The sequence below is a fragment of the Hypanus sabinus genome, chromosome 8 (genome assembly GCF_030144855.1).
Source record: "Hypanus sabinus isolate sHypSab1 chromosome 8, sHypSab1.hap1, whole genome shotgun sequence".
NCBI classification, from domain to species: Eukaryota; Metazoa; Chordata; class Chondrichthyes; order Myliobatiformes; family Dasyatidae; genus Hypanus; species Hypanus sabinus.
In genome coordinates this window covers 39,285,611-39,305,003 of record NC_082713.1, presented here as the reverse complement: position 1 = coordinate 39,305,003, position 19,393 = coordinate 39,285,611, and the positions used below count along the sequence as shown (strand labels likewise).

Genomic DNA, 19,393 nt, shown 5'->3' with positions numbered 1-19,393 from the left:
AAAAGTTCAACTCTGAAAGGGAAGTTACAGGCTATTGATTGCTTGATTGTTTTCTAGAAAAAATGCGATTAATAAAGTAGTTAGTAATTTTGTTTGCTGCCACCAAGTGGTTGCTATGCATCACCAGCGCCATCTTAAACTGAAATATTCTGTGTAAAGTGTTGCAGTGTCATTTCGTAAGTGTGGCATACTGCTTGGTGTACAACATTTGATCTTCTAGAGAAGCTCATAGTCTGGTATCTAGCTCACTAGGTAGTCAAGAATGAGCCAGTGGTACTTACAGTGGTAAGCATTGGGGTCCAGAATGTGGGTTTTGTTTGTGGCTTGAGCCAGGGTTGAGGTCAGAGTGTTTGTATGTTTCTTGTTCAGTATTTTTATTAATGTATACGAGAATATATAACAAATACAGTATATATATATATATATCTATAAAAAAATTACTAACAAAATACAGACAATAGAAAAATTGAACTGTGTTTATGTTTCACACTGTTTAAATTCGCAGGATAATTATTCTCTTGTGCAAAATATGAAATGAAAGTTGTTTGATATTAGTGAGTAGCATCCAATAGACCAAAAATTTACAAGTCTGGCTCTTCCAAATGTGTCAGATTATGTAAGTTTTGCTTTAATTGGAAGAAAGGCTGCTGTCTATTATGGTGTTCCAATATCTACATTTCAACTTTCAAAGCAGATGGGTATTACTCTCATTTTGTGTGCCATCTGATGACCAATTATTGCTTGTTTGTGAATGAGATAATGTTCTCTGCTCTAACAATAAAAATTATCACTTTTCACCTGCCAAAGTAACAATTTACAGGTAGTTAAGAGAACTTGAATCTTACTGTTGAATTGTGTGATTCTATTCCATAGGTTTTAACAGAACAGAACTTAGTTTCCAAATCAAAGACGCTTTGGAATACCCTACCATCTGAAGTTGAATGGATTTTATCGCAAGTTAAAAAGCATGCTTGTGAAAACAGGTACTATTAAAAACACGGCTGTTAAAAAAATATAAAAATAAAAAAATATATTGTCAATCTACATTTAAACTGAAGTCCATCTTCTGTGTTGGAGATAAGGATATTGTGAGGAGGCATGTGTATTGTCTTACAAGAACGTACCAGAAATATTTTTACTTGCATGTACCTGGTTACTCTTTGAGAAAGTAAGAGCAGTTGTTTTGTCGCCCAATGAAAATTACATTGACACAGATTGACCACTTGAGGGAGTGCCATTAACAGAAGCGTGTGTCAGGTGTGGTCTCAGATTCAGACATGGGATTTGGGTTCAGTGGGGCAAACAAGGGACTTCATCCTTTATTAATCACTGGAATGCATGGCCACACTGACATACTATATGACACTTACACTAAACAACCCATGGAAAATGCAGGTGAAAAAAATTGCATTTCTCTGCCAGTTGGGGAACTTTAAGACTTAATTAAAATTAAGTCTAAGTCCAGTGATAGACAGGAAGTTAACTCAAATGGAACAATATCTGAAAATCACTGGGCTGTTCAGCTACAGAATGTAAAAAAAAAAGTTAAAATATCAGGTCAAGAACACTTAATCAGACCTGGAAAAAGGAGAAAGCTAATTAATTGGAGTTCGGAGTTCAATTCCAGCGCTGTCTGTATGTTCTCCTGTGACTGTGTAGGTTTCCTCCCGCAGACAAAAGACATTAGTAAGTTAATAGGTCATTGTAAATTGTCCGGTGAGTAAGCTAGTGTTAAATTGGTAGATTGCTGGTTGGTGCAGTTTGTTGTGCCAGAAGAGCCTGTTCCACACTGTTAACGATAAATAAATTAATTAGTTCTGAGTTGTACAGAAGATGAGGAATGGGGATATTGATTGCCACTGATGAAGTTCCAGATGACTGATGTTTTTCTGTTCAGGAAATGTAGCAAGGACAGACTAAGGAATTACAAGCGGGTGAGCCTGACTTCAGTTGTAGTAAGTTACCAGACTGAATTGTTAGGGATGAGATCAGCCATCATTTAGATAGTCAAGGTCTGATTAGGATTAGGCAGCATGGTTTTGTGCATTGGAAGTCGTGTCTGTTGAATCTTTTTTTGAAAATGTAACTAAGGGAATAGGTGAAGGTTGGAGGGTGAACGTTGTCTATGTACAACCTTTGACAAGTTTCTGCATGGCAGGCTGATCTAGAAGGCTGGATTCAGGGGGAGCTAGCGAGGAAGATTGATGATAGGAAACAGAGGGTGATGGTTGAAGGTTGATTCTTTTACTGGAGCCTTGTGGCTAGTGGGTGACGCAGGGACCAGTGCTGGAACCTCTGTTACATCTCAATCATTTGCATAAGTAAACAATAAATGTGCTCTGCACGATTAATAAATATGCTGATAATAGTTGATAGTGAAGCAGGTTGCAATGAATTGCAAAGAGATTTTGAACAGTTAAGAAGATAGGCTAAGCAATGCAAATAGATTTCAAAGGCAACATGAGTGAATGTGCAGATGCTGGAAATAAATAAAAACACTAAATGCTGGCAGAACTCAGCAGGCCAGACAGCATCTATGGGAGGAAGTAGTGATGACGTTTCGGGCCGAAACTCAAGGGTTTCGGCCCCAAACGTCGTCACTACCTGCTCCCATAGATGCTGTTTGGCCTGCTGAGTTTTGCCAGTATTTTGTGTTTTTATCAAATAGATTTCAACTTGGATAAGTGTGATGTGATACATTTTGGATAATTAAACAATAGTAGGACATATATAGAGAATAGAGGTCAGTGATGAGAGGGACCTTGTCATTCAAGTTCAGTTTGCTGAAAAGGGCCAGACAAGTAGACTAGTGGTCACCAAACTTTTTAAGCCCAAGGTCCACTATCTCGGCCTTAGTGAAAGGTGAGATCGACTCCAGATTGATTAGTTACATGCTTGTGCACTAGGGCAGAAAAGACCGGAAGTAAAATCCCACAACCCAGGAGTAGAAATAATGCATAAGCACCAGGGGTACCCACCCTTTTTTGCACCGTGGACCGGTTTAATATTGACAATATTCTTGCAGACTGGCCGACTTGGGTGGGGGGGGGGGGGGGGGGTGTTGTTAAACACGACCTTCACGGCTCTTGGCACTTAGCTGCTGTGCCGCCCTGCTAACGTTTATTCTGCTGATAAAATTCAACGGGTTCGTCTTTCAGTGCAGGGTGCTGGGACTCAAGGTACCGAAGCAGTTTTCAGCCCTTCATTGCCTCATTAGACTGCCTCCAGGCTCGAACTCCAGCCTCTGCCTGCCCGCTACCTGGCCAGGTGCGGCTGGTCGTGGATGGGGTGAGAGGACGAGGTCAGGGCCGGAGGTCCCCGTGCCAGGGCCGCGGCGGTCGCAGTCAGGACAGAGCGGCAACCAAGTGAGGAGAGCGACAGGCCCGCGCCCACCCCCTTTGTAGGATCTACCAACCGACAAAAGCTTGCTTCAGCAGATTGCAGCAAGGTAGCTGCGCTGATACTTATGAAACCTTGAGCTCGAATTAGGTCATGTGCAAATATTTTAGCACCAGATTCCCCACGAACATTCGGTGTTCTAAACAGGTTCAGAGGCAGTGCCCATCTGTCCGCGCTCCGGGCCAGTAGCATCGGGTCTTCCTGCTGGCCACGCTCCGGGCCAGTAGCATTGGCACTTCCCACCGGCCACGCTCCAGGCCAGTAGCATCGGCGGTTCTCGCCGGCCACGCATGGGTTAAAGATCAACAGCGGCTGTGACGGAATGAGGAAAGGTGCAACTGACTCATATTGTTTCCTCGCAGCCTGGTTGTTGGGAATCACTGAAGTACACTGTGTAGTGCGGGGGACCTATGCGCATGCGCACTGGGCAGAAAGAGCGGAACAAAATCCCCGCAACCCGGAAACAATCTCTCAACAATATTTGTGTATTTATTTTCATTTTTTTCAGGATCTACTGGGAAAGTCTCAAAGATCGACCAGTCGATCGAGATCGACGGGTTGGCGACCACTAAAGTAGACAGTAGCAAAAGTAAAAGCTTTTATCATACAGGGCATCCAGTTTAGGAGTTGGGTTGTTGCAGTTATATATGTTGCTGGTGAGGCTGCACTTATGGAGTATTATGTATCGATTTTGTTTACCCTCTTATGGGAAATATATTGTCACGCTGGAGTGGGTGCAGAAGAAATTTATGATATGCTGTTATGATTAGAGGGCTGGATCATTATTCCTTAGAGCATAGAATGAGAGCTAAATTCATAAAAGTTCATAAAGTCATGAAGGATATGGACAGTGGGTGGTGTAGTATTTTCTCCCCAGGGTTGAGGAGTCTAAGACTAGAGAGCCTAGATACAAGGTAAGAGGGGCAATATTTTAAAGATACCTGAGAGGTAGGTTCTTACATAGAGGGTGATGAGTAGCTGCAGTGACCTGCCAGAGGAAGTGGTCAAGGTATGTACAATTGCAACATCTGAGAGATATTTGGATAGTTACTTAAAGAGGAAAAGGTTAGGACTGAACTTGGGCAACTGGTTCTAGCATGGAGGATGCTGTGGTTGCCATGGAATTGTTGGGCCAAAGGGTCTGTTTCTGTATTGCTGCTTTCGGTTATGATTAGGGCTAATATGAATAGTGAATGCTTATGTTAAACTTTTAGTTCATCTCAGATATTTTGCCCCTTACCACCAGCTCTAAGCAGAAGTGTTACTGATCAAATGCTGGCACTGTGCTTAACTGTAATTGGAGGGAAAAAATGTACTGGTTTAGCAGAGTTGAAATGTCTGTTTTAACATTTGCTTAGTCACGGCATTCCCCCTTATTGTTTCATTTTGTATCTTAGTATGATCAAATGGAAAAAAAAGCTAACCACTGACTTTGATGCATGTGTGATGGCAATACTTCCTTTTCCATTTTGTTTTGAAACCTTTGAACTCCTTAAAACTTCAAATTGCCAGAGGGTAATATGCATAATGTAATGGTTTTTGTTTGTTGCAGCATGGATTTTCTTTATGACTTATGAAACTTAAGGAAAATTTAGATTGAATTTGTTTGTTATCTGGGGAATCCCATTTTATTAGTCACCTGGTGCATTACCTTTAAGATAGGGACTTGCCAGGTAAAGGAAATAATTGCAATATTAGTGATTAAGTATAATTTGGTCTAAATACATCTTTGATCATAAATTCAAGTTTTCTACTTTATGCTTACAAATGCCATGAATATTAACAAAATCTTGAAGCTTAGAGAAAAAGAGGATTTAAAATCTTTATTTGTTTAACCTGTTTCAATGTATGTTAAGAGTTCACAAGGCATTCCAATTTCAGTTAACGTTGTCCAAAAACACATGATTTTGCTGTAGGTCAGTTGCTGCGGAGAATTAGTGTAACGTTCATCCACCTTATGACTTTCAGACATACTTAACATATTTTGAAGCAGTTCTAATTGCTTGAACTTTTGCACTTGTGTACTTGGTTATAAGAATTTTTGTCAGTTTTATAGGAAGTAATGAAGGTAAAGATTTTAAAAAAGGGGGGGAAATGGTAGATCGTATGTTTTGAGGTAGATCAATGGATTTAATAATTTAAAATGTTGTATTGAATTTTTTAATATTGCTTTTAATCAGATAGTCTTTAATCCAATTCTTCCTGTCAGTAGACTCCTTTCATGTATGGTGATAACTTCAATGATGAGAACTTCCACTTTAATTTAGAAGTTTCCGTGTTTGTTTTGATTGTGACATAAATGTTAGTTTTGTTATAGGTATTGAAAATCAGAAATTTTGGAAATTATTAGGGGTAGAGGAATGGAACAAGGGTAAACTTTGTCACTTGTCTTATGATATGTGGTCAGGATATAGTTGATCTAAAGTTACTTAACTATCTGAAAAGGTCAGCATCTTCATACTGGAATTTATTACAACTGTTTTTACTAAGTGATATGTTAAGCAGCATGCACAGAATAAATTGCATTGAATGATACTGAATTCACAAGTATTTCAAATCTGCTAATTGGTGATTAGCAGATTAAACCAAGCAACATCAAAGACAAAAATATCCCATCTGAGTGGCAAAATTAATGATTATTTTGTTGTGGTTAATTAATACATCTTATCAGACCATGGGAATTCATCCACCTTTATACCTGCTAAGATATCTAATATTTTTTAATCATAACATTTTTGAGAACTTATCATCTCAACTGATATTTCTATTTGCAGTATCTTTCTCCTTGGTGAAAATTAGTCATTTCAGACCTCACCTGCTATTTTAAGCACAGCTTGTCTCTTTGATGCTTAATAAGTGTCACTCTGTTTCTCAACTCTTGATAATTTTCCTTTGTTATTGCACCCCCCCACCCGCCTCTGCTGGTGGAACATGCCCTTGCCTTAGAACTACCTGGGCTTACCCATAGCCCTCTATTTTACTAAGCTCCATGAATCCATCCAGGAGTCTCTTGAAAAACCCTATTGTTTCCGCTGGCAGCCCATTCCATGCACTTACCACTCTCTGCATAAAAAAAACTTACCCCTGACATACGTATAATGTCATTTTCCTTCCAGTCACCTGACTGATGTATAGTGACCCTTCTTTGCTCTCCTAATTTCCTTTTTTTTTTAAATTTCCCATCTACAATGTCTGTACTCCCAAAAGGCCCTACCCTGTGTTCAGTACCCTAATGTGCTAGAAGTTTCCATGTTTTTAAATCAAATGCTCTTTCTGTTGACATCCAGGGTTCCCTGTATATCACTTCCTTGCACTTCACTCTTTCTGGGGAATACATTGGTCCTGACTTTTAAGAAGTTCCCACTTAAAAGAAATTTACCTGAAGGTATCCTGTGTAATGATACTGAATTTGGCCTTCATCCAATTCAGGCACTTAATTTTTGTAATTTCCTAAGCCCATTACAGAACTACTTTGATATTTACCAATATGCTTGCACCATTCAGGTCATGCTGTCTTCTCACTACTACCATGAGGCAGGATGTACAGGAGCCATAGGTTCACACTATCAGGCTTAGGAAGAGATCTTACTCTACAACCATCAGACTGGTGAACCATTGTGGATAACTTCACTCACTACAGCTTCAAAATGATTCTGTGCACTACAGACTCTCTCTCAAGGATTCTTTACAACGTCTCTTTTTTTATTTGCAGTTTGCATGTGGGTTGTTTCTCAGTCTTTGTTTATGTGTACTTTTTTGTAAATTTTATGATAGTTATTTATTTTTCCCTGTAAATGCCTACAAGAAAATGAATCTCAAGGTAGCATATGGTAACATACATACTTAGATAATAAATTTACTTTGAAATTTGAAGTTATGGTCATTCACTTTGCCAACTTCATTTCTTAACTCCATCCCTATACAAACTATCTACATAGTGACACAAAGTGCTCCCCAGATCCATTTTTTAAGAATTCCGCCCCCGTCTAATCCTTCACACCACTGTTGATACTGGAAAGGCCAAAATCTGCTACTACAATACTGTTCCTTTTATACTTTCCTGTGATTTGCCTGTGATTTGAATTGCTCTTTTATTTCCTGCTGACTATTGGGAAGCAAATAGTATAATTTCACTTCAGTTTTGGAATGTTGTTTATGTTTGAATCAGGTATTATGGTATTGGTCTTTCATCTGTGTACAAACAAAATAAAATATTTGCTTGGAATAAAATTGGAATATTAATATTGTGCATGGAATGAAGTGACTAGTATCCTGCCTTTTTTGGAAAGGTTGCAGGACATGGTGGAAAATTTGCATAATTTCTGTTGTAAAATCAATTACTAATTTGTGGTATTATATTGTTTAACTTGGATTAGTTTATAAGCACCACTGGTCTATGCTTTAAAACTATGTGCTTCCGTTATAGACAGAAACATCTTGGTTGAGTGGTCACTAGAATTGTAATATGGTTTTCTCCAACATTTACAGGGAAATGGTAGTGGATGTCCTCTTGGATGATGGATTCCTTATTCCCACAGAGGAGCAGCTGAAATCTTTAAATATTGAGTGTCCAGGTAACAAAACAATATTAATAATGCTGTTTGCACTCAATTGTACGTCCAATGGAAGTAGAGTTCATTTTTAGAATAATTTATTAGTCCTTTTTACGCTGCAGTAATGTAGTGCCATTCAGGCTTCTCTCCATGTCTTTTACTCAATTTGCCATTGTTGTGGTTACGCTGAATGTAAAGTAATTAGACTTTCTGAGAGGCAAAATGTTTATATATGCATTCATGAAGTGAGTAATTTATTGCTACACATTCTACAATAGTTTTTCTTAATCGGTTATTGATGTTCATGCCTTTAGAAAGAATATATTGCATGATTTTGAAGAAAATCTTCTTTTAAATTTGTACAATTTGATGTTTATAAGAATGTGCTTGAGTGCTATTTGTATGCAACTGGACACTGACACTCTATGGGTTTTCCCTGGGTTCTCCAGTTCTCTTGCAAAGATATAGTGGTATGTTAACTGGAGCTATAAATTATCCCAGTGTAGATAGTGTATGAAAATGTTGAATATGTGACAGATTATAACTTGCAGGAAATACAAGTGGGTCATGTTCTGGTGGGTTTCTTCTGCCAGGGACACCATGGGCCAGATGAGCCAAATGTCTTTTCCTTTATGAAGAAAATTATCCTTACTTTAACTCTAAAATGTTGTCCTTTTGTTTTGAAGGAGAATTTGTGGACTTGTCAAATCCTGGAATTCCTTCAACCTTCAGTCGTTTCTGGCAACCTCTATTAAAGTGCCTACATTCTCGATATTTCACGCCAACACTGCTAGAAAAGCTGTTTACTGAGTTGAAACATTGCTGTGATTCTTCAGGACTAAGGATACAATATGTTACAGGATGGATCACAGAGATACTTGCAGCCAATGCAAAAGCAGGTATGTTACTTTATGAAAGCAAAGTACTGGAAGTACATATTAGATCAGGCAGCATCAGTGGAGAGAAACAGTCGACATTTGCGGGTTCAACACCTTGAATCAGGGCTATGAAATGAGGCGTGTTTAAATTGCTGAGAACGTGAAGAGGTGGAAGAGAAAGTGTATGTCCGTCGTAAAGTGAAAACTGAGGTTGGACAAACTTTGGTTGTATTCTCTGTAGTGACAGAGGATGAGGAAAGACCTAACAGAAGCTTGTAAGATTGAATGGCATAGATAGGTGGACAGTCTTTTCTCAGGGCAGAAATGTCAAATACTAGAGGATGTGCATTTAAGGTGAGAGCTTCAAGTTTAAATGAGATGTGCAGAACAAGAATGACGGGTGGCTGGAATGGCTGATGGAGGGGGTGGGGGATGGTGGAAGCTGTTTATGACACACATAGGCAAGGAATGGAGGGATATGTTTAGCACAGACATTGTGGCTGAAGGACTTGTTTATGTGCTGTACTGTTGTATGCTCTATAAAGAGAAGATGGCCAAGATTGGCAATGGTGTGAACAGATGAGGAAACAAAGTAGGAGCAGGAGTAGATCACTTGGCCCTTCAAGCTTGTTCATTGAAACTAATCCATCTGAAGGGAGAACAGAAAAATACAAAAAGCGCTCGTGCAGAGTGAGATAGAGAAAATTGTAATGGTTAGAAATCTTAAAATCTAGAAACACCAGCAGGGCATGTATGATTTGTGGAAGGAGCAAAGCAGAGTTAATATTACATATTCCGCATCTCAGGTTTTATCCTGAGCCCAACACATTGATGCAGTCATGAAGAAGGCGTGCTGGTAGCTCTGCTCTTTTATGAGTTTGAGCAGACTTGATATGTCACCAAAGAGTAAACATGAGGAAATCTGCAGATGCTGGAAATTCAAACAACACACACAAAACGCTGGTGGAACTCAGCAGGCCAGGCAGCATCTATAAGGAGAAACACTGTTGATGTTTTGGGCCGAGACCCTTCGTCAGGAAGGCTGGATGTTGTTACTACCATCAGGGCACAGGCACAGGAGTCAGACGATCCACACTCAAAGTTAGGAAGGGCTTCAGTACCGTTAGATTTCTGAACGGTCCAGTATTCCTTTATTTTGCATTATTTATTTAGTTTTTATTTATACTGTACTTCTGTTGCAAAGTGGCAGATTTCATGTCATATGTCAATGATGATAAATCTGATTCTGAAATCAGTGAATTTGCATCAGAAATTGCCAGTTCTGAAACACTAATAAATATTTTCTGAAACAGAAAATCCGTAATGGACCAGGTGACATCAGCGAGAGAAAAAGCTGAGCCAATGCCCCAGGCAATAAAAGCTCTTATGAAAGGTCATCGATTTGAAATGCCAGCCCCACTCTCCTCCCCACAGATAGCTGTCTAAACTTGTAACCATACCCAGTATTCTGTGCTTGTACATTAGGACTAACTTTTGCTTGAATCTCACAGCCCCTAATAATATGGGTCATCAGTTTTTTCCCTTGATGGTATTCACTTTGCTCTGCCACTCCCTTCTTCTTGGGAGCTTAACTTGTAAACAAGAGAAAATCTGCAAATACTGGAAATTCGAGCAGCACACACAAAATGCTAAGCGAACTCAGCAGGGCAGGCAGCAACTATGGAAAAAAAGTACGGTCAATTTTTTGGGATGAAACCCTGCAGCAAGACTGGAGGAAAAAAAACTGAGTAGATTTGCAAGCTGGGGGGAAGGGAAAGAGAAATGGCAGGTGATAGGTGGAACTTGGAGGGGGAGGAATGAAGCAAAGAGCTAGGAAGTTGATTGGTGAAAGAGACAGAAAGCCATTGAAGAAAGAAGAAATGGTGGGGGTGGGGGGGAAGCATCAGAGGGAGGTGATTGGCAGGCCAGGAGATAACATGAGAAAGGGACGTAGGGATGGGAAATGGTGAAGTAGGGGAATGGATGTTTGGAAGTTGATCTTCATGCCATCAGGTAGGAGGCTACCGAAACAGAATATAAGGTGTTGTTCCTCCAACCTAAGTATGGCCTTATCCTGACAGTGGAGGAGACCGTGGGTGGACATAGCAGAATGGGAATGGAAGCGGGATCTCTCAGTGGCCACCCATTTTGATTGCACTTCCCAATTCCATTCCAATATTTCTCATTTTCTATTCTTCAGGATTATAGTATCAGTGATTTTAGTTTTGCCTTTTGGTGTTCTCAGTTTACTATAGTACAGAATATGCAGGATTCTGTATTAGATTTTTCTTCACTTTCTAATTTTTGTTGTAAAGTCAGTATATGTAACTGAGCTGTGCACACCAGTAATTCTCCATCTGGGCTGAACTGCTGGATTCCACTGTAGATACTGAAGATGTATTGCTATAGCTAGCCTAGCAGCAGAAAAGTAGCTATCCAATGTCTCCCATGAGCATTACATAAGAGTATTGTGCTCAACTGCAATGTTCTTCTTTAATAAACAGCTACAATAACTAACGTTACTAAGTAATTGTTAAGTTGACTTGTCAATCAAACCCTCATAGTGAGACACTGAAGAATGTTTCCAGTGTAATGGAACTTAGGAGTGGCAAGCTCTGTGAGTAAGTCGAGTTGAATTTTGTGATGCACCTGATTTTACTGTTGATTTTTAAAAATTATGACGGCTGAATGTAATTTCTCAGTCTTTTAAATATGGGTTCGATGAAAGTGAATGTGAAATGTATTCTTTTCTACGAAAAAGTGTATTTGAAGTAAAGCTGAAAAGGATCAAAACAACATATTTCATTTTTCCATTATTAGCAACATTTGAATTTTATGATTTATTTTTATTTTGTAAGCATAGTTTTGTGAATTTAGTTCTATAAATCCCCTGGTTTTCTGTCACTCTAACAGTTGTAAACTTAACTTTGATAAGACTCCACATCATTATAGAAGTCCTTAGAAATGAAATAGAAATAAAATAAAGTACAATCAATAAAAGTGCCATGAGTTGTTAAAAAATTGGTTTGCTAAAAAAATTGCAAAGTTGTTAGGAGTGGTTTTGATGGAATGTAATTACATGAGGAAATGGGTTTGTCAGCAAACTGTAACCAGTTGCGTAGCAACCCAAGTGGCTATGAGTAAATTGGCACATGAAATATGTAATGTAGTCTTTACAACAATTTGCAAAGTCATTGTTAAATTCCTATACTACAATAACTTGTAGAGATATTACTTTTAATATAATAGAAGTCCAAACAGTTCTGAACTATAATCTTCATAGAATTTTTGGTTCTAGCTTTATCTAGGTAACTGAAAATTACCGGTAATAAAAAGTAACTTCATTTTCTGCTTTTTCAATGCTTTTTCTGTGTAGGGAAAAGAGTAAGGGGCCTTCCACGAAGTCAGAAAATCAAGAGGAGTATGTGGCAATTGTTTTTATTTCCATGTCCTCTAGACTGGCAAGATCTTCTAGAAAGTTGCCTTGCAGCACCATGTCAAGCTACACCTCATCTCCTGCAACAGTGAGTTCAATTACTCTTAGTTCTTTTATCTGCTGTGTAATTTGCTCATGATACAGCATACCTAGGATAAGTAATGTGCACATTTTTAAAAATTGCCTCTTAATCACCATTGTGAAAAAAGATTAGTGAATGAGTGAAGGAATTGGGAAGAAAATAGGAATATATATCCTCAAAAGGACATCAAAGATTTTAGAAACTTGGAGAATATTATTTGTTACTTCGTTATTTGGAATGTTGTGTTTAGTTCTGGTCACTTCATTATAGGAAGGATGTATAAGCTTTAGACGGCACAGAGAAGATTTATCAGGATGCTGCCTGGACTAGAGTGTATGTAGATTAAGCGAGATAGGCTTTTCGTTTTGGGGTAAAGGAGGATGAGAAGTGACCTGATCGAAATATACAAAATAAGAAGCATAGATAGAGTGGGCAGCCAGAAACTTTTTACCATGACGGAAATGGCTAATACAAGAGGGCACAATTTTAAGTTGATTAGAGGAAAGTACGGGGGGGGGGGGGGGGGGGTGATATCAGAGGTAAGTTCTTTACACAAAGTAGTTGTGGAATGCCCTGCCAAGGATAATGGTAGAGGTAGATACATTACGGGTGTTAAAGATGGGCACGTGGAAGATAGAGAAATGGTTGGGTATTTAGGGGAGAAGGGCTAGATTGATCTTAGAGTATGTCAAAAGGTTAGTGGGCTGAAGGGTCTGTACTGTGCTGTAATATTCTATGATCTATGTTAAATGGTAAAATAACAAAATACTTATTAGAGATCCCAACAAAAACTTTGCTGGAATTGACATCATTTTGCTTAGAACATTGAGTTGTGGAAATTAAGAGAAGAAATGACAGCATGTGAAAACATAACTTCTAACAAAGAAGTAGTCAAGAAAAGAATAATGGATCATCAATTTAGACGAAGTGCCAGACACTGAAGTCAAGGGAGAAAATGACAGAGGCTATAAATTCACTTGTGTTTCAATATAGAAATTGCTCTAAAGGGCTGGAACATGATTAATAAAATGTATTTGGTTAAAAATGTAGAAAACGAGTAGGTTATTGCCCAAGCTAACATCAGCAAGCAAGTTTCTGAAGCCATTATGTAATAAAATTTTCATTTAGAAAAGCATGAATTAAAGAATACCATCTTGGTTTGATAAGCATTAAATTATATCAAACAAGTTTTGCAGTCTTTTAATTAAATAGTATGTTTATAATTAAAATAACTTTTGTACACTGAATGCAAGGTTTGCTGACAACTGGCTTTGTGTGTCAAGAGATTGAGATTGCTTGGAGAGTTAACATAGTCTCAATGGGCCAAATTGCCTCCCATGTTTAAGTTAAAGTCGCTGATCTAATGAATGCCTGTTCCAGTCTCCAAGGACTGAGGTAATTAGCACCAATGACCACAACTAACTTTGTGCTCACAAACAGATCTTGCCCATTTCCCCCCTCCCCTTCTGTGACTCAGCACAAATTTGTTGGATTATGTCCCTGTGTGGTCCTTTTGATGTTTTTGCTGCACTATGGGCAAAGTCACTGAAGCAATTTTTAGTATATCACGTAGGCTTTAATTATCTGAACCGTTTATCAGATAAAAGATATATTAGCTATCTGATAATATCTTTGAATTTGTGTCATTTTGATGAAGTAATGATTTTTTTTTTCTTTACCTGATGGTCGGTGAAGTAGAACTACAGGAAATAAAATTAAATTCTAAAAGAGATGAGAGAACTTTTCTTTAAAACAAGATTCCAGAATTAAGTATACTGAATGGTCTTGTTATAAACTTTATTCAACAGAATTATCCATATTGTAGCAAGTTTTTCTAAAAGGCCATGATAGACTTGTGACATTTCATATCCTAATAACTACCTAGAAACACTACTTAGAACTTTTAGTACTTCTGTACAAAGTTTGAGTTGATCCGAATCCTCCTTTTATAGCAGCTTGCCAAACATCCACTGATTGTATGATAGATCTCTCTTCCCTAAAACTGATGAGCAGAATTCCAACTTGTACAAAAGAAGACAAAATAAGATCTGCCTTTTGCTGTACAATTTCAGGATTTTAACTGACATGGACTCTCCATTACCCATTACCACACAACAGAAACTGCTCCAGCTCTGTTCTATATATATTCAGGAACCAGGGTCCTTCAGCATTTCTGACTTCCCAATTGGATGTAATCAGCTACCAGTATACACAGTGGAAAACCTGCCAATGATGAATGGAGCCGAATCATCAAACCAGTTAACTAGCACCATGCATACTGACTTCATAATGGACACTGAACCTGTGGTGGTCCACACCTCTGGAGAAGAACAGACACAAACAGTCAACCTTGAAGTGTTAGCTGAGACAATTCAGTCCTTGGAGGGATCAGTATGGCAGTTATGTACAGGTGTGCAATTGCTTTGATGTTTGTTTTTGTTTATTTCAATGGTATATTTGTGTAGATTTTGTTAAATATTATGGAATGGAAACATGTTCATTTTAAGTACACAGTTATTATTACAAAAAAAACTCCCTTGTTGAATAAGCATAGAAAAAAAAGTTGTAACTTCCTCTACATTGCGTCAACAGCAGTCTCGAGGTTGTTATTTTTAAAGTTTCAGTGCCTGTGGTTTCTCTAAGGTTGAGACTTTTTTTTGAAGTATCTGTCACACAGGATGATAATCAGAGTTGTTCAGGTCAAATAAATTGGTGTAAGATAGTTCACAAAGAAATATTTATATAAGCAGAGTAAACCATGTACTGTATTCATTGATGGCAAAGTAGTACTAATTAACAGATTTTTGGCCTTTACTAAACCCACTGATATGTTCTTGACTGGGAAAAATAATTAAATGTTGACAGATCCATTTCTACATAATCATTAGTTACATTGTTAGCGTAATACATAATGTACTTCACTTTATTTATTGCAAATTTTACTGATTTTGTTTTGAATTGTTAAATCTGAGTTCATAATCCCTTGTTGAGCTCTCCATTAACTGTAAGTCAATGTGCAGTTCTATAGCCTACCAAAAACACTGTTTTGCACATAATAAATATCAAATGTTAGATATATCTGTAGCATTATACTCAAGAAATAGTTTATTTTGAGAATAGGTGGAAAGAGGAAGATGTTGGTGCCCTGGAAATTTTCATTCCATTTTATCACCAATCTTTATGCAAATTTGAGTTGATTCTGCCCTGCAGGAAGATCCGGTCCAAATACTTACTGTATGTGTTCAAGGAGTGTTCTGTGTTGATGGAACTTGTATTTGTACTTGTCATAAAAACTTGTATTTTTACCATTCTAGAGAATGAAATAGATGGGGACAGTAATAGAACGGTAGGATGCTTAGAAAAGTCCCTTTGAAGTGGTGTGTGCAACTGATCCATTTTTTTATTCATTCAATATTACAGGAATCTGTTAGCTGAGGAAAATCTTTTAATTTGGGAAAGCAATTTGTTAGCTGCTTTTTTAATGTCAGAAATAGTGTTTTCCAGTGTGCTTTTTTGAGCTGCTTTGAGAGATTTGAGAATAGAAGAGACAGAACACTGCAGTACAGAAACATACCATTTGACCCATCTAGCCTGTGCAGAGCTATTAATATGCCTAGTCCCATCGACCTGTACCTATCCAAACTTCTCTTAACTGTTGAAATTGAGCTTACGTCTACCAGGTAGCTGGCAGCTTATTCCACACTCTTGACCCTTGCTGAGTGAAGAAGTTCCCCCTCATGTTCTCCTTAAAATTTTTACCCTTTATTCTTAACCCATGACCTCTAGTTCTAGTCTCGCCCAACCTCTGTGGAAAATGCCTGCTTGCACTTACCCTATCCATACCCTTCATAATTTTGCATACCTTTATCAAGTCTTCTTTTGTTCTTTATTCCTAACCTATTATCTATAACTCAGGTCTTCAAGTCCTGGCAGCATTCTTGTAAATTTTCTCTGCACCCTTTAAATCTTGTTTACATCTCTCCTGTAGGTATGTGACCAAAACTACACACAATACTTCAAATTAGGTCTCACCAACGTCCTGTATAACTTCAGCCTAACCTCCCAACTCCTGTACTCAATAAATTGATTTATGAAGACCATTATGCTACAAGCTTTCTTTATGATGCTATCTACCTGTGACGCCCCTTTCAAGAAATTATTGATCTGTATTTCCAGATCCCTCTGTTCTACTGCACTCCTCAGTGCCCTACCCCTCACTGGAAACCTTGTGTTTCCCACAACAATCTGCAATTTCTCTTCAAAGTTGCTCCTCTAAAACTTGCAGACTGTAAATTGGTCTATAATATAATCCTCGTAATGTGATAATCCCTTCCTCAGTTCCACCTATATAGCCTCAGTAGACGAGCTCCGGAGCACTGCCTGTATGAGCATTGCCCTGTCTGAGCACTGCCGTGACATTTTCCCTTAGTAGTAATGTCACCTCTCCCCCTTTAATCCTTTCCACCATATCATGTCTGAAGCAATAAAACCTTGGAACAATAAGCTACCAGTCCTGCCCATCCTTCAGTGAAGTCTCACTAATAGAACATAGAACAATTCAGCATAGTACAGGCCCTTTGGCTCACAATGTTGTGCTGACCCTTAAACCCTGCCTCCCATATAACCCTCCACCTTAAATTCCTCCTTGTACCTGTTTAGTAGTCTCTTGAATTTTACTAGTGTATCTGCCTCCACCATTGACTCAGCCAGTGCATTCCATGCACCAACCACTCTCTGAGTGAAAAATTTTCTTCTAATATCCCCCTTGAACTTTCCACCCCTTACCTTAAAGTCATGTCCTCTTGTATTGAGCAGTGGTGCCCTGGGGAAGGGGTGCTGGCTGTCCACTCTATTCCTCTTAATATCTTGAATACCTCTATTGTTTCTCCTCTCATCCTTCTCCCCTCCAGAGAGTAAAGCCCTAGCTCCCTTAATCTCTGACCGTAATGTATATTCTCTAAACCAGGCAGCATCCTGCTAAATCTCCTCTGTACCTTTCCAATGCTTCCACATCCTTCCTATAGTGAGGTGACCAGAAATGGACAAAGTACTCCATGTGTGGCCGAACCAGAGTTTTACAGAGCTGCATCATTACCCCGCGACTCTTAAACTCTGTCCCTCAACTTTTGAAAGCAAACACTCCATAAAGCTTTCTTAACTACCCTTTCTACCTGTGAGGCAACTTTCAGGGATCGGTGGACATGTACCCCCAGATCCCTCTGCTCCATCACACTGCCAAGTATCCTGCCATTTACTTTGTACTCTGCCTTGGAGTTTGTCCTTCCAAAGTGTACCACCTCACACTTCTCTGGGTTGAACTCCATTTGCCACTTCTCAGCCCACTTCTGCATCCTATCAATGTCTCTCTGCAATCTTTGACAATCCTCAACACTATCCACAACACTACCAACCTTTGTGTCATCTGCAAACTTGCCAACCCACCCTTCTACCCCCACATCCAGGTCGTTAATAAAAATCACGAAAAGTAGAGGTCCCAGAACCAATCCTTGTGAGACACCACTATTCACAACCCTCCAATCTGAATGTACTCTCTCCACCACAACCCTCTGCTTTCTGCAGGCAAGCCAATTCTGAATCCGCCTGGCCAAACTTCCCTGGATCCCCTGCCTTCTGACTTTCTGAATAAGCCTACCATGTGGAACCTTGTCAAATTCCTTACTAAAATCCATGTTGATCACATCCACTGCACTACCCTCATCTATATGCCTGGTCACCTCCTCAAAGAACTCTATCAGGCTTGTTAGACACGATCTACACTAATCTAGTGGCTACACGATCTAATGGCGACACATGCTGTTCCATACCCTAAGCTCTTCCGCCTTCCCTGCAATACTCATTGCATTGAAGTATACACAACTCAGCATTAGTCCCATCGTACTCAACCTTTCAATTCCTATCTTTGTATGGAGGCTTAACAACAGCCTTTCTCACAACCACTCCATTATCTGCTCTGGTGCTTTGGTTCTCATCACACTGCAATTTTAGTTTAAGCAGAACTAGCAAATTGGGGTATTAGTCACTCCAGTTCAGGTGCAAACTGTCCTTTCTGTACAGATCCCACCTTCCCTGGAAGAGAGTTTAATAATGCAAAAAACTGAAGCCTCCGCTCCTACACCATCTCCTTAGCCATATGATCTTCCTATTTCTGGCTTCACTAGTGGTAGGGGCAGCAATGCTGAGATCATAACCCTGAAGGTCCTGTCCTTTAACTTAGCTCCTAACTGCCTAAACTCACTTTGTAGGATCTTTTTACCCTTCCTACCCGTATCATTGGTACTGACATGGACCATGGCCTCTGGTTGCTCACCATCACACTTCAGAATGCTGTGTACTTGATTTGAGATGTCCCTGGCACCTGGGAGGCAACATACCATCTGGGAATCTTGTTCTCATCCACAAAACCTCCTATTTCCCCTATCACTACAGGTTGCCTCTTCTTTCCCCCCCCCCCCCCCCCACCTCCAATCCAAGACCTGATCTGCTTTCCCCTGCTAGGTCATCTCTTTTCTCTCCTACACACACGTACACAATGTCCTAGTGATCAACCCCTCAGACTCCCAAATGATCCTGAGTTCATCCAGTTGTAGCTCCAGTTCATCACTGCCTGAAAGAAGCTGCAGCTGGATGTACTTCTTGTAGATGTAGCCATCAGGGACACTGGAGGTCTCTCTGCATTTCCAGAAGAAGGGCATTCCACTGCTTTAACAGTGCAATAAGAGAGAAAGAAAAATTAACCTAAAAAAGCTACCAACTTCTTTACCTCTCTTTGCCAAAGCCTGAACTCCCCACTCTTAATGCTGGTCCACCCCCATAATGGCCTTTCTTCTTAAACCTAACTTCTTTATATTGGCCCTTGCCAAGTTAGGAATGTTAGGAAAATATGCCCTTCAATATTTGCTTTTATTTCCTGTTACTTTTATCTACACACTGAGATTCCTTGGAACTAAAGCTATTGCAATGTCTTTTTAATACCTCCCTTCTTTGATTATTTATTTAAGGCCTCCAGATAACTGTAATGTATAAT

The 19,393-nt window shown here is 39.2% G+C and overlaps 1 protein-coding gene across 2 annotated transcripts in view; it reads left to right on the top strand.

Annotated features, from left to right (window-relative positions):
* The window catches only part of las1l (LAS1 like ribosome biogenesis factor), a 72,625-nt gene that overhangs the window by 39,889 nt on the left and 13,343 nt on the right, over window positions 1-19,393 (top strand). The window contains exons 7-11 of one of the 2 annotated variants that reach the window (XM_059976985.1): window positions 874-983; window positions 7,888-7,973; window positions 8,639-8,851; window positions 12,207-12,354; window positions 14,421-14,758. In XM_059976985.1, coding sequence (XP_059832968.1) covers window positions 874-983; window positions 7,888-7,973; window positions 8,639-8,851; window positions 12,207-12,354; window positions 14,421-14,758 — 895 coding nt within the window. Of the gene's footprint in view, window positions 1-873; window positions 984-7,887; window positions 7,974-8,638; window positions 8,852-12,206; window positions 12,355-14,420; window positions 14,759-19,393 lie in introns of those variants that run through there. The other variant, XM_059976986.1, reaches the window with a different exon arrangement.